Source organism: Phaethon lepturus, unplaced genomic scaffold (genome assembly GCF_000687285.1).
Source record: "Phaethon lepturus isolate BGI_N335 unplaced genomic scaffold, ASM68728v1 scaffold13677, whole genome shotgun sequence".
NCBI lineage: Eukaryota > Metazoa > Chordata > Aves > Phaethontiformes > Phaethontidae > Phaethon > Phaethon lepturus.
The window spans coordinates 6,416-21,198 of record NW_010551212.1 but is presented as its reverse complement, the minus strand read 5'-3'; the positions used below and the strand labels follow the sequence as shown (position 1 = coordinate 21,198).

Below are 14,783 nucleotides of genomic sequence, written 5' to 3'. Positions count from 1 at the left end.
GCTTGTACTGTTAAACTTTCTTCCCACAAAAAAAAAAAAAAAAAAAAAATTTTACTTCGGCCATTCTGCCATTTGGGAATGATCCCTAGCACCCTCTGTGCCCCAAGCAGTACCTGGGAGAACATGGGTTGGTATGGGCTAAAATCATTCCAGAGTGTGTGCTAACAATTAAAAGGTCTGGACAAGTATACAGTTGTGTGGACTGCTCAAGTCCAGGCTCTGATCTGGTTTAGTTCACTAGTACAGGTGTGGCCAAAAGGTAGCCATTCATATTGCAGAACTTAGTAGTCTATAAATCAACTAGTCACCTAGATTCTCACTATAGATCAAAACAAGCATCACTATAAATGAGTGAAGACACACGAGCATCTTCAGGAAAGTGATCCATCCCATCCTAAAAAAGGGAATTCCAGAGGGCAGTTTATCTCACTGTTCCATTCTGTTGGCTATAAAAACAACTAGTTGAGACAGCATGTACAACAGCTACATAGACTATTCAGTGACATGAGTAGCCTCTGAACACACAGGAGATGTACAGCAGAGCAAAACCAAACTTTGCTGTTTATCCTACTAATTAGTCTAAGTCTTAGTACTATATTGCATTTCACTCCAATTAGATGCAGGAAGTGCCATACAAAACCATATACTTGCCTTTCAAAACGCTCAGTCCCCAGCTGTCTTTTGGTGATATCCAGTTCTGACTCTAGCTGAGCTGCTCTGTTTCTGAGCTGAGTAAAATCTCGACTCTGCACAGCACTGTAAAGTCCATACACTTTAATTAGATAGCAACCATAATCCTCCACATATGTTACCAAATACAATTAACGCAAAATTAAAAGGGCAAATATACCATGCAATTGAGATTAAGATCATAAAATATAACACTACACAGAAAAGTCTGTTGGGGTATAGCTGAGGAGTCGAAAGCAGGTTTTTGTTATCTTCTACTGTTAAGGTAACCAAGGTCCATTGGCCATTTGAAAATGCAGCAAGATATAAAACCATCTTTGTGTATATAAAGAACGAAAAAACCTGCAATAGTCTCCTGGTCATTTACTCACAGTTTATTTTCTGCTAAAGAAAGCTGTTCCTTGAGAAACTGAATTTCAGAGTCTTTTTCTTGCTTGGCTATCTGTGACTGAAATTCTTTCTCACGATGGGACACAAGCAAAGATTCCAGGTTTTTCATAGATGCTCTTTCATTTTCCAGTTGTTTTCTCAGCAGCTCTATTTCAGAATGGGATGACTCACACTTGCTCTGCAGCTAAACAAAGATTTTAAAGTTTTAGATATATGTCTGTTAAGCTTACCGGCTATTATGTTAACCGAGAGAGAGAGAGAGAGACAGAGAGACAGAGACAGAGAAGGAAGTCCGGGATCAATGACCAAAATTTGCTCTCACTCTGAGATAGACAATTAGTGTTACATTTGCCGTCAGTCAAAATTCTGTGTCAGATTTATAAATTCACCCAATGTATATGTCTGAATATAAATGTACTTGATACAAATGACAAAATGCTATGAAATATATGGATCATTGGATACAAAGCGTAGACAGAATCATTGAAGAAGAAGACAGAAGATTTACATTTTGTTGAGGCAAGAAACTACTCATTAACCATTTGCCTGCAGTAAATGACACCTGGTATAACAAACCAATATCTGCATTACTAGTAGAGTGAGATTACACTTATTTTACTTAAAAGAGCATCAAGAATAAATCTAGGGGAGAAGTGAAAATTAATAAAATCCAAAACTGGAGCGGGGGAGAGAAAAAAGCATTTTTCACTTTCCAAAGGAAAACTCAATTATTTCTTCTTACCAAACTCAACTAAAAGGTTTCTTCAGTCTAAAAGATCCAATTTTCTACTGTCAATCAAAAAATCTAGTTCCTTTGCTAATAAACAGCTTTGATATTCTGCTTTTGTATTTCAGAACAAAAGAATACTTAAAACTGGAGACAGCATAAGCTATAGGAAAATAAACAGTATTGGAAACACTGAAAAAACAGTATTATTCAGCATCAGGTTTTGTTTCCTTTTCTGAATATACATATGCTGCAATCTAGTAATGCAGATTTCTAGAATACTATGTAAGAAAAGAGCTCTATCTAAAGGTTATACAAGGCTGATGAAAGACTGCTGGTTGACAGGTATGAAAAAAACTAGTGAAATTTCCCAACTTCAGACTTCTCTTCAACTCTAAAACTGCATTTCTGCATTTTTCTCTCCTGAAACTGTTTCTGTTCTCCACAGTCCCAGCAAGCCCCTTCACTGACAATCTCACAGAAGGATCCAGGAAGGCTTAGCCATATCAGATGTCAAGGAAAGCTTCAGACAGACAAATGTCATATGCTGGAACTTTTCCCTATCGAAAGCATCGTAGAGGATTCCACAAGCACACAAAAGACATCACACAACTTTGGCTGGAACAAATAACCAACTGTCAAACAGTAGCTTTACCCATGGTGTATAGAAAAGACATAAAGGTTAAAAGAGAATGCTGGAAGCCTGTCAAGAACAAATTATCTCAGCTGGAGCAGAGTATGGACAAGACAGTGATAGAATCATACTGAAAATATCTGAATACGCAGAGTACCTGTGAACAATTTTTCAGAGTTTATCCAAGCTGAGTTTTTAAAAAATTGCCTATCAAACATTAATTTTGTAGTTTTTCTAAAAATCAAGGTAAACAGAAATTGATTTTCAAGGGAAATTAAGGAAAGATTATTAAAGAGATATTGATACTTCCTAAGAGTCAAGCATTTTAAAGTCCATGTCAAGTTTCTTTGCTAATAAACTGCTCCAGCTATTCTGCTTACTTGGTGATTAGATGTAAGACCCAAAACATCTTTCAAGAAAACAACCATTAATTTTAAGCCCTGTCTTTTGAGTATTATAGTAAAACCTTGCAAAGCAGTGTGCTTTTCAAATAGTATACAAGCATCCACCCTCTCTGGAGTAAGCCCCTGAGGAATGCCAAATTAAACACTCAAAAAATGGAAACACTAACCATCAATAAGGATTTATTTGATCATTCTAGATCCCAAAGTAGATTTAGACCCTTTAAGTATAACATTAATGTAAACTTATTTTTCCAATATATTTCACATACCCTTTCTACTTTCGCTGCTGTGGAACTTGACTGCTGATTTAATTGTTCTTTGTCAGCATCTAGTTTAATGAAAAGTTCTTGTACAGATGTGAGATTTGCAAGTATAGAGACTCTCTCCCGATGTATGTTTTGAAGCTCTCCTTCCATTTTCACGAGAGACTTGCTTAAGGCAGAAATCTGAGACTTGTATGCTGCTTCGGTTGTTAAATGCTACAGTAAAGCAATACCAGATAATCAAAACTCTACTGCAAAGAAAATTTAAAACTGCTTCCAAACTCCTACAAAAATATCTCTATATAATTGTGGTGAATTTTAAGAGGCAGCAGTCATTTATTCTGGAATAAGCTTAAACGTGATTTCTTTAAATAACTCCCATATATAAAAACTAGAAGAGTTCTTGCTTCTGACAGCAAAATCAGCTCCTGACATTTTAAACTCTATTCCTAGAATTTTACTCCTTCTGTGGAGCTAATAAGGTTCAAAATTCTGCCATGGGCCCCATTTCATTTTCAGATTAGACCCTCTTATTTTAGCAATGAAATGTATTCTTGTATGTAGATGATTAGTGAATGCTGAGGTACTGTCAGTCATATTTATACTGCTGTCACCTGTAAACTCAGGCATGACTAAGAGATGACAGAAGTCACACTAGAGAGAAGTCCACAAGACAGTAGCAGTTCTGATTTTAGAATTTTGTATGTTTAAAATTAGTGTAACCTAGGTTTTTCCTTTTTGAAAAACACCTGTACTTTGCCCAGGGACACCTGTATTTCTGGTCACTTTTAGCTTAATTTTCAGTGGGCGGCAGAATGAGTCTGGGAGGTTAACAGAGCAAAAGGAGAGATAAAGCACTGTGACTTCCTTGAACGATTTATTAAGAATGAGATCCAAAGAGATGATCATAAGGGGAGCACATCACATTAATCCTAGCTCCATCTTGCCTAAAAAAAGGCACAAGGAACACAGAGCACTGCTAAGCACATTAAGATTTTTGAATAAAACTTTATGTTTTAGATATGTGCCTTACAAGTTTTCATGAAAAGGCCTGTTTATTTCTATACTTAATAGCAGGCATGTTGGAAGGAATTAGAAGGATGAAAACTCTACCCATTTGAGGCTCGCTGGACAAACCAGGAGTATGTACCAGTTTTATTTTATTTGAAAAAAACAACAAAATCAGCCACACAATCTTCCTGTGCTGTTTTGCTACTGTTATGTTCTCATCCACTTTCTGAACAGCAGCAGTTCAGTTCCTCTTGGGTATTTAATGTGCATGGGTATCCCTCAGTAGCCCATGTGATATACAGGAAGTAGAGATGATCTGCAACAAAAACTCTAACAACCCAAAAACAGAAGATAGTTTATATGTTTGTATTTCTGAAGCCATGCTGTGCATTTCCCTTTAAGGTCTTCAAATTTTCAAGTGGTAAATGGCTCTTTGGGACATCTAAAGCAGTGGAAAGAAGGTTGAAAAGCTGGAAGCAATAAAAGCAAGGACAGGAACGTTACAGGTGACAAAGCACTAGGTATGTTTCAGGTATGCTGTGGAGTTGTGTGTGACATTATGCCTTCAGTCATTCCAAACATGACAGCATTTTATAATTTACAGTATACATTTTTTCCTTGAAATATACTATTATTTTTTAAGATTTTTTTCAAAGTGTGACTGGTAGAATTCTAGTCATGTTATTCAATAAACTCAAACTCCACACAGTTCATTGTAGGAAATATCTCTAAAATATGAGAAGTGGCCTTAAGCATAATTTTAAACAGTTGTAGGCTTAAAATGCTACCAGACCATTACAATGGTGAAGTATGGAAAGAACGATTGCAACTTACTTGCTCCACCTCTGTTTCAAGGGTCTCCATTTTCTCTTTCAGTCTGCGGTTCTCAGACTCTGCACTGATCAGTGTCAGTCTAACAGAGCTACCATCTGCTTCTGCTTGATGGCATTTTGCTTCCCAACTTTCTCCTTGTTCACGGGCTTTGTGGTAATTCTCCAAAAGCTCACAGTTCTCTCTCTCCTAACACATAAAGCTTGTTTGTTTAATAATTTACAATAAGCATCACAAAATAGGGATATCTATAGATCTACAGGTATGGCATGGTATTGGATGTTCTCTTTCCAGTGAAAACTTTGCCATTTAGCCAAAACATTGACAGACTTCTCAAGGACCAGTGTTTTGTTCAAGATGGTCACAGTTTAATGCTCAAAAGATTTCTATTAAAAATGGCTAGATTAACATTACAAATACGAGGTATAGCAATATGTTGCAGAAATATTTGTTTTACTATTAATCCCATATGGTAATAAAGACAAGAGAGTTCCAAGTCTGTCATTATTCACTGTCTGAATTTTTAAATTTAATAAATACACGTGTGTGTATATATATGTGTGTGTACAAATATATATAAAACCACAATGAAATATACTTCATTACTCTGTACTGCAAGAACAGCTAAGAAAATGTCTTCAAACTAATAAAAACATATTAGTAGAATGCTAATAAGTTTTGGCTAGGAAGCAAATTCTTCCATGGAAATATGGTTAAAATTTCATTTTTAGTTAAAAAAACAGCTTTTATTAACAGGTTTAATCCATATACTCACTTTAGACTTCAGTACATCCTGCAGCCTGACAATATCTGTGTTTGAATGCTGGGCTTTCAACATCATATCATCAAACTCATTTTGGTACTTTGCTAGTTTTTTATGTAGTACCTATGAAGAAAGATTTGTTTCACAAGGTTAAAGTATACTGTTTGTACCTTTACAAAAAAAAATAGAATTAGTGTATATCTAACGCCTATGGCTTTATTAACTTGTTATTTAAAGGTTATGTGAAACCTAAATCATGTATATTTCTGTAAACAAAATTTTGTATTTGTAAAAAAAAATTTGTTTCTTTGACTTGCAAATAACACTAAATCTCCTTAAAAACAAGAAAAATGTAAATAAAAGAATTTAGCAGTTGCAAAGAAAAATACAGATTTAGCAGCTAGATGGTCATAACAAAATAGCCTGTCCCATTTAAGAAGCAGGGCTCAGAGCCAGCTCCCTCTTTTTTAAGTGTTACAGTCTCTGAAAAGCCCACATTTGAAAAAGCAGAAGACAGCTCAAAAATTGAATTAACTAACTACGTGGTTATCTCCTACTCAGGAGAAATAAAGCCACAAGTATTAGGAGAACGCACACAGAGTTTCTGGCAACTATTGCTTGACAAAGAAAACAGAATGAGGAAAAAAACTGCAGAAAAACTATCTTGAACTGCTCTGTTCAGAAACTCTTCCTTCCTTAGAAAATTACTAGGAGATCATTCAGCTGCAAGAACCAGAGGAAGGTAGAGGGTGGGGTGTGTGGAGAAGACTATGAAGAAACCCCTACTCCTGTTGTGAAAAGTCTGTGTGTTGCTGAGAAAGGAGCTCTGGAAATCTGTGAACTTTTCCAGTAAGCACAAGTGAAGAAATGAGAATGCTACTTTAAATACTTTGAGTATCACCTACATTAATGGAAGAAGCTAGAGGAACCAATACATATTATAGAGGCAAGAATATTAAAAAGTAGTTGATCCTGTGAGGCTAAGACTTTTTGTTCCTACCTGCTTCTACAAGCATCCAGGCATTGCAAAGAAAACCCTGAAGCTTTCAAAAGTAGCTAGGGAGTCTGTGTTTTGTACCAGCTGACCTCACCAGTATCAACTGTGATTCTGAGAAAAGGTAAAGAATATTGATTACTTGGATCATCTTTGGTGGTTAAAGCTACCACGAACCTCAACTTTTCTAGGATACTCAGAGGGTGCTAAAGAGAAATTATTAGTATGTTTGAGAGAAGAGCTATTTAGAATGAGAGTTGTCTCACCTAATTTTTGCAGCGCAGAATTAGGCACCTGATCTAAACTAGTTAGCAACACTTCCTCTATAATGAAGGGAAAGAAACAGGTAAAATTAATCACTTTAAAAACTGGGATGGGATGAATCTCCTTTGAGAGGACTTTTCTTCACTTAAAAGCAAGCCTTAATGATGTAAAGCTTTTATCTACCTAACATCAGGTGAGGTTAATTTACTCCTTCAAAACTGGGTAGCACTTCTAGAGGAAGAGAAAGCCAGGTGAGCAGAAAGTATTTTCAAAGACATCGATATCCTAAGCAGTAGAATAAGAGCAGAGAAGAAAGGTCAAGTATCAGAAAACCTAAATGAAGGCAAGAAGTTGAAGAAAAAGAAGAAAAAACAGAACACTACGCAGTGATGAACTACTACATGTATTAAGCTTAATTTCTAGCTGCTTGGAAAACACACTGATGCATGAACGTTGAGTGTGCATGAAATGACACTTTAGTTTTAAGTATTTTAACTACTTTCATTAGTAACTGCACACAGATTAATAACACAGTAGATAATGTAATGTTGTATTACAACCAAATACTTCCAGCATCTTTTATCCAAAAGCCACTTTAAAGGAATGTAAATAAATACAATACTATTAACAAAGTTTTGAACCTTATTAAAATGTGTGCTGTGTTAAATTACTAGCACGTCAAATGCATAAGCTTGTAAGTGCTCTGGGCCAGTCACAGCTCATTATAAGAAATACTTGCTGCCTCCTTTACAGTATTTTCCATATAAGCCATAGTTATAACTGCCACAGTGTTTTTATATGAAGATCAGAAAAAAACATTACTTAGCTGTTCCTTGAGATAAACAGCCAAACCATTACATAAGAATAGCTGGTCATCTTTATACAAGTGAGCTGAGCAATAGGGAAAAATCAGAGTTTGAAAAATGAGCTTAAAAACTAGTTTGCAGGTTTACTCCAGTTGAGGACCCAACAACTCCATGCACTAACTGAAAATTACAGAGTTTTCCTTTTTACTCAAGGATTGTCTGTACAAATATACCTGATTTTCTTGTTTAATATTAGAAAGATGATCTTGTAACCTGTCATTCTCCTGAGCTAATGAGTCTCTGTTCTTGTTAGTCTGTGCAAGTTGTTTGTTGGTTTCTTGAAGCTGTTGATGCAAACTGGTGATATCTTTCTCACAGATACAGAGTGCTTCAGCAGATTTTCTATGTAGCAAACAATAAATACTTCAGGTATGACAATACTGCCCAACCTAATACAAATTATAATTTTTCCAGTGGTTAAGTTTGCAAATCATGAAACAAAACTTTAACACTTTAATATTTAATAGAGTAAAAAACCAAAAGTATACATTAGCACATCCTATGACTCAATTTTTTAGTTAATGTTATAATTCAATCAAAATTTAATAATGATCTTGACAGTTTATCCTTACTTTGTGGAATGCTCCAACTCAGAAATCAGAATCTTGAAATCTGAAATTATTTTCTCCTTGAAAAGAAGAACAAAAATAAAATAAAACTCTCACCACTCCTCAGTATAAATGGGAAACAAAATTTAAATAAGATTATTTATATTTTCCATGTATTCAGCTAGCTGATGAACTTATTTACTGCAAAATGGATTGTGGTTTTCCAAGTTTCATCATGTAGCATTTAAAGCTGAAAATTCTGATAATCTAATTTGCCAAATAAAGGAACAAACATTATTATCTTCTGCAGAATATAACAACTTTAATAAAATTTTTTAATCCTTTGTGGTTCTAAAGGTAGCATTTGGCTTACAGTCCCAAAACTTAAATGATGTCTTCCGTCTATTAAGTAAGTTATCATAGCTTTCCTACAATGAATAAACTGAGTCTGGTAGTTTGTAATTGATAAAACCAGAATTCCATCACTGTATTTCCATAAAGAAGGTAGCACAAAGTATATCACTTTACTCCCTTGTCTTTGGATACAGATATTAAAAGAAGCATAGATAGGCTAAGGAAATGCCTTCCACTGGAGACACAAGAGAGTTGAGAGACAGCCATGTCTTCTCTAAAACGGACACCATTTTATAACCTACAGTTTTTAAAATGCAAAGTCAGTGCTTATGGCAAGATGATTATAGGCCGTCCTGCAACATATTTTCTTTATGGTTTTGTTAAAAATCAGTGCAAATTCTTGAGTTAACAACCATAACAGTTAAAAAGTACCTTCTTTAGTTTTTCCTAAATCAATATGACTTAAGCTGAAGTGAAAAACAATGTTTCAGAACTAAGAACTAAACAGCTTCGTTATATAGCTTGAAATCACACTGTGCAATTAATTGATGAAATTTTCTTAGGTAAACTAGTACCTTAAGGTGAAAAGAATATAATTCAGATGCTTCTTCAATGACAACAAAGACAATATTATTTGGCACCCTGCATCTCTAACATCAGTGGACCCTAAGGAAGAACTGAGACTAAATTTTATGATTTTAAAAAAATTTTATTGGCTAATTTACTCTTCTCCACTTCAGGAAAGTACTTAAAGTCTCCTCTCTTGATAAGTATAAACCATACAAAACACCAAACATGAGATGCTCAACACTGCTCAAACCTGCTGTTGAAGTCAACATGAGTTTTATTGTTGCCTTGAAACTGGACCAGAACTAGGTCAGCACTGAGCACTTGTTGCATGTACTAATACAAGATAGGTGTGATGACCCAACAGATCCTTTCCCTATTTATCTTTTGTGACTATGTGACTATTTACACGTTAGAACATACTTTAACTGCCAGACTTTCCTCAAAAGTAGCAATCTTCTCTCTTCCTTCTTCCACACAGTCTTGCAAAGTTGCTTTTTCTTTATCAAGTTGTGCAATTGTTTCTTTCAAAGCACAGATCTCCTCTTGTTGTACAAGACTTTGTCTTGAAAAGTTACCTGGACACAATCAGAAAGGTCTCATTTTTATTAATTCAACCATTTTGAAATAAAGATTCTTTTGATACACTTCTAAAGCATAAAGAACATGGCCAAAGCTCCCCTTTAAGAAAACACTGAAGCATGTATCCTTTTGAAACTTATACATAATCTGCTAATACTTATGGAACTGCATTCTTCCTTAGATCAAGGCCTTACATTATTTGGCCTGTAACTAATCTATCTTTAAACAGCAAATGTTTAGATTATTAAAATTAATTTTCTCAGACATTACAACAATAAAGGCTTAAACGGAATTACAATAGACAGAAGCAATATGTAGACTACAGTCTGTAATGACTGATGAAGTAAAAGAGATTGATATCCTGATATTAGCCACCTTTTTCTGTAATAATTTTTGTATTTATTTAAATGAACTTTATGTAAAAGTTTATAAGAATAATGCATTTATAAATTTCAACACCACTTAAAAATTGCAAAGATAATAATAAAAAAAGCAATCTACTCTACAAAAATCAAATTCTAAAAGATCTCTCCCTATCTTCACTCAGCTAATAAGGTGTTACACACTATGTTTACCTTTAAATGGTCAGAGAATCAATCCTTATACATTGCAGGTGCAGAGGTGAACCACAGAACCCTTCTTATGGTGAACCTTACACCTCATAAAACCATGCAGGCTGCAAATTACTCTTTAAATATCAGTGTAATTGGTCTTATTGCATGATACTTATTAACCACTTCCAGGAGATAAAACATCCAAAGGAAAATGATCTGTAGCTCAGTCTTTCAGGGACATCATAGCATATATTCACATTCCATTTTTTTCCATAGAATCTCTATTTCAAAACACAAGATGAAAGGCACTCAAATTTCCACTCCATATTTTTGGATGCTTGGCTCTGGAATCTGCTAAGACAGTGTTCAAACCTGGCTCTAAAGAAAATTCTTAATCCTGGAAACCATTTTCAGGTACATTAAGGACACGAAAATCATCAGTAGTAGTCATTGTGGCTTCAAAGGCAAGTCATGCTTGACCAACTTGACAAACTTCTATGATGAAATGACTGGCCTGGTGGATGAGGGAAGAGCAGTGGATATTGTCTACCTTGTGTTCAGTAAGGCCTTTGACACTGTCTCCCATAAGATACTCATAGACAAGCTGTTGACATATGGACTGGATAAGCAGTGAGGCAAATTGAAAACTGGCTTAACAGCCAGGCCCAGAGGGTGGTGATCAGTGGCACAAAGTCTAGTTGGAGGCTGGTAACTAGTGATGTGCCCCAGAGGTTAATACCTCATCCAGTCCTGTGTTACATCTTCATTGATGATCTGGAGTGTACTGTCAGGATTTTTCCTGATGATGCAAAACTGGGAAGAGTGGCTGATATACCAGAGGGTTGTGCTGCCATCCAGAGGACCTTGACAGGCTGGAGAAAGGGGCTGACAGGAATGTAACGAAGTTCAAAGGGAAGTGCAAGGTCCTGCAACGTGGGGACGAGCATCCTCAGGCACCAGTACACAAGTTGGAAAGCAGCTCAAGAGGAAAGCTGGGGGTCCTGCTGGACACCACGTTGATCACGAGTCATCTATCTGCCCTTGCTGCAAAGAAGGCTAATAGTGTCCTGGGCTGCATTAAGGAAAATATTGCCAGCTTGTTGAGAGAAGTGATCCTTCCCCTCTACTCAGAACTGGTTAGACACACCTGGAGGGCTGGGTCCAGATCTGGGCTCCCGAGTACAAGAGAGATATAGGCATACTGGAGAGAGTCCAATGAGGGCCATGAAGATGACTGAGGGACTGGAGCATCTCTGCTATGAGGAAAAGCTGAGAGAGTTGGGACTGTTTAGCCTGGAGAAGGCTCAGGGGGAGATCTCCTAAATGTCTATAAATACCTGAATGGAGGGTGCAAAGAGGACAGAGCCAGGCCCTTTTCAGTGGTGCCCAGTGACAGGACAAGAGGCAATGGGCACTAATGAAACACAGGAGGTTCCCTCTGAAGATCAGGAAACACTTTTTTTCCACTGTGAGGGTGACAGAGCACTGGAACAGGTTGCCCCAGAGATATTACAGTCTCCTTTCTTGGAGATATTCACAAACCATCTAGACATGATCCTGGATGATTGGCTTTAGGTGACCCTGCATGAGAAGGGATGTTGGACAAGATGACCTTCAGAGGTGCCTTCTGACCTCAACCATCCTGTGATTCTAAGCATTCTCACGATTTTACAGAGAAGGAATGGAGGCACAAAGATCAACTAAAAATGATATCTGATTATTTTGGATGCCCAAGCTGTGACATAAATTTTTAGGATAGAAAGTATTACATGTTCAAAAAAACCACCATGGATTGCTGCCACTGCTGTGAATGCTCAACATTTCTGAAAATTAATAACCAAAGTCTCAAATCAGGCACTCTGAAAATAGGTCGTATGTGCAGTTAGTGAGGAATTCTGAAAAGTTTGGTTGTGCATCAACCCAAAATTCTAATGTACAGACAGCAATAGTATAAAATACTGCATAAAAATATTTAACAGTTTTAATACTGTGTGCTTTCTCTTTCTGTAATTACTTGCTTTATTCACTGTATTTTCAGCTAAGGAGAAGATTTGACAGACAAGCCTGCTTCACTAGACAACACTGATTTACTCCCTACAAAATCCTGCAAAAATTGCAGCACGGTTCCTATAGAAAAACACCATATGATAGTGTAATTAAAAACAATACCATAAGGTAAAAAACAAAACACTGGGATTTATTTATTAAGTAGTACAGACAACCTTAAGACTGGCATTCCCAACTTCTTCGCGTTTGTCTCTGAAATAAGTTACTTAACTTGTGTGAAAAACAAAAAGCACAATTTGGATTCCCATCACGTGTCACATGACATAGAAGATGAACCATTGGGGGACTCTACTGCTGTCCTCTGTGTACAAGCACTGGAAAGAGACAATTTGCCAAGTGTACATTATTTTGCTGACAAGAGAATGTAACATAAGATTTGGAAATCCCTAGCTGGATTCCAGACTCTAAAAAGGGAAAAAGTTCCCTAGTGGGCACAAGCACTTTCTTTCCATCTTCTCCAATCTACCTCTCCAAGAAGATACCATTAGCTGCTCATCCTTTCTCTTCACTTTGGTCAGCCCAAAGACTTACGGTTTCTCATCCTAGACTCCTTCCCTACTAAACCACTAAATACACATTTTCCATTTCAATCTCCTTTTTCTTTCAATCTTTCTCCTGCTTTCAGCATTATTGTCCAAGTCCTTAATACTCTGTGTGTATAGCTGCTCACAGTTTCTAGTCACTATGCGTGTCCAATAGCTCCAAGTCCTACCCACAATCTCTGAACTAGTCTTGCAGTTTTAAGGATCTTTCCAGTCTCTTTAAGCACTTCATATTAGCTCTCCTCACTGGACGTCTCTGATCCTTTTTCACTCCCTCCCCTCACTTTATTAATTTTCAGTCTCTGATTTCTTGCATTGCCCCAGCTTTCCCTGGTGCCACATCCACACTCTGTTTCTCCATTCGCTGACTCCCAATCTCACTGTTTCATACTTACAGTCTCTTCTGACAACCAATCCTCCTCATTGCAAATTCTTGTCCAGCCAATGTTCTTATTCTTCATTTGTCTCCTGGGTCTTTATTAACTTTAATTCTCCTACCTATTTCACTAGGATTATGCTGCCTCATCCAAATTGTAATCTCAGTATCCTCTCCTTATTGATCCTGCAGTTAAAACCTCTCAACTTGCTTCTCTCATTACATTCTCTCCCCACATCTACACTGTAGTTCCTCTCCTTCAGCGTCTTCCACTGTTACCCCTGTAGTCACAGGATAATAGCACAATACAGACTCCATTAATTTAAAGATTCTTTGCCTAGACTTGCCTCACAGTAATGAAAAATGCTAATGAATCTAGATTGGAACACACTTCATTCAGATTATATGAGACCTCAGATGTCAAATTCTGAAAAGTCTCTATTCAACTTTAATGAATTGATTTTTCAATTTTTTTTTTTTTGAGGCTTAAAATACACTTAATTCAGACACATTTCCTGGGAACGATCAAAAGCATGCAACAACACACAGACTGAAATGCCTATCAAACATTAAGTCCCTACTTTACCATACCAGGAGTTTAGGACTTTTAAAACAAATATGTGAATTTTAATGTGGACAAAACATCTTTTTCTCTAGCCTTCTCAGGAATGGCTTAAACACCTTAGTCAAAGTATTTAAAAAAAAAAAAAATCGAGTTCACTTTGAACAAAATGCTTATTCATTTGAATGAAATGTTCATCTCAAATGAAATATTTAAATCTGAATAACCGGAGTTTGAAATTTGTAATTAACAGAAAAAAAGATATTTTAATAGCATTAGTTAGCTCTAACATTAGATGTAATTAGCTATAGGTTAGTTTTATTTTCCCTTCACAAATTCAGCACTGCATTTGAGAATAGATTATGTCAACTGCATCTACAGAATGTAATAAAGGACTTCTAACACAATACAGTTGTAATTTTGGACGTGAGAACATATTCCTTGGCACTACGGGAATAATAATTTCTGTATCCACCTCCTTTACTCCCATAATATAAAAAAGGTGCAACATACAATATAGGATATATACTATAAAGGATGTTTTCCCAATTCCATCATCATCATCTTATGGTGCTGAGAAGTGCTATCACCACCTTAATGGATCATAAATACAACTGATATGCTCAGACACTGCACATTTGTACCAACACACATTGTTCAGATAACAGCATGTACTGTCACTGGAAGTTACTTGCAAAAGCTTTATTACAGAATTTTAAAATGCAAAAACTTTCCAATAATGAAAGAAAACAAATGGTTTGCACGTGAAATGTTAAAATTGTCAAAAGTATATT

At 36.2% G+C, this 14,783-nt stretch overlaps 1 protein-coding gene across 1 annotated transcript in view; it reads right to left on the bottom strand.

Annotated features, from left to right (window-relative positions):
- Window positions 1–651: 651 nt before the first annotated feature.
- TSGA10 (testis specific, 10) overlaps window positions 652–14,783 on the bottom strand; it is a gene marked incomplete at both ends in the record, with an annotated part of 20,167 nt that continues 6,035 nt past the window's right edge. The window contains 8 exon segments of the mRNA XM_010290843.1: window positions 652–756; window positions 1,062–1,264; window positions 3,115–3,324; window positions 4,954–5,139; window positions 5,726–5,836; window positions 8,011–8,179; window positions 8,410–8,465; window positions 9,730–9,884. Of these exon segments, the coding sequence (XP_010289145.1) occupies window positions 652–756; window positions 1,062–1,264; window positions 3,115–3,324; window positions 4,954–5,139; window positions 5,726–5,836; window positions 8,011–8,179; window positions 8,410–8,465; window positions 9,730–9,884 (1,195 nt within the window).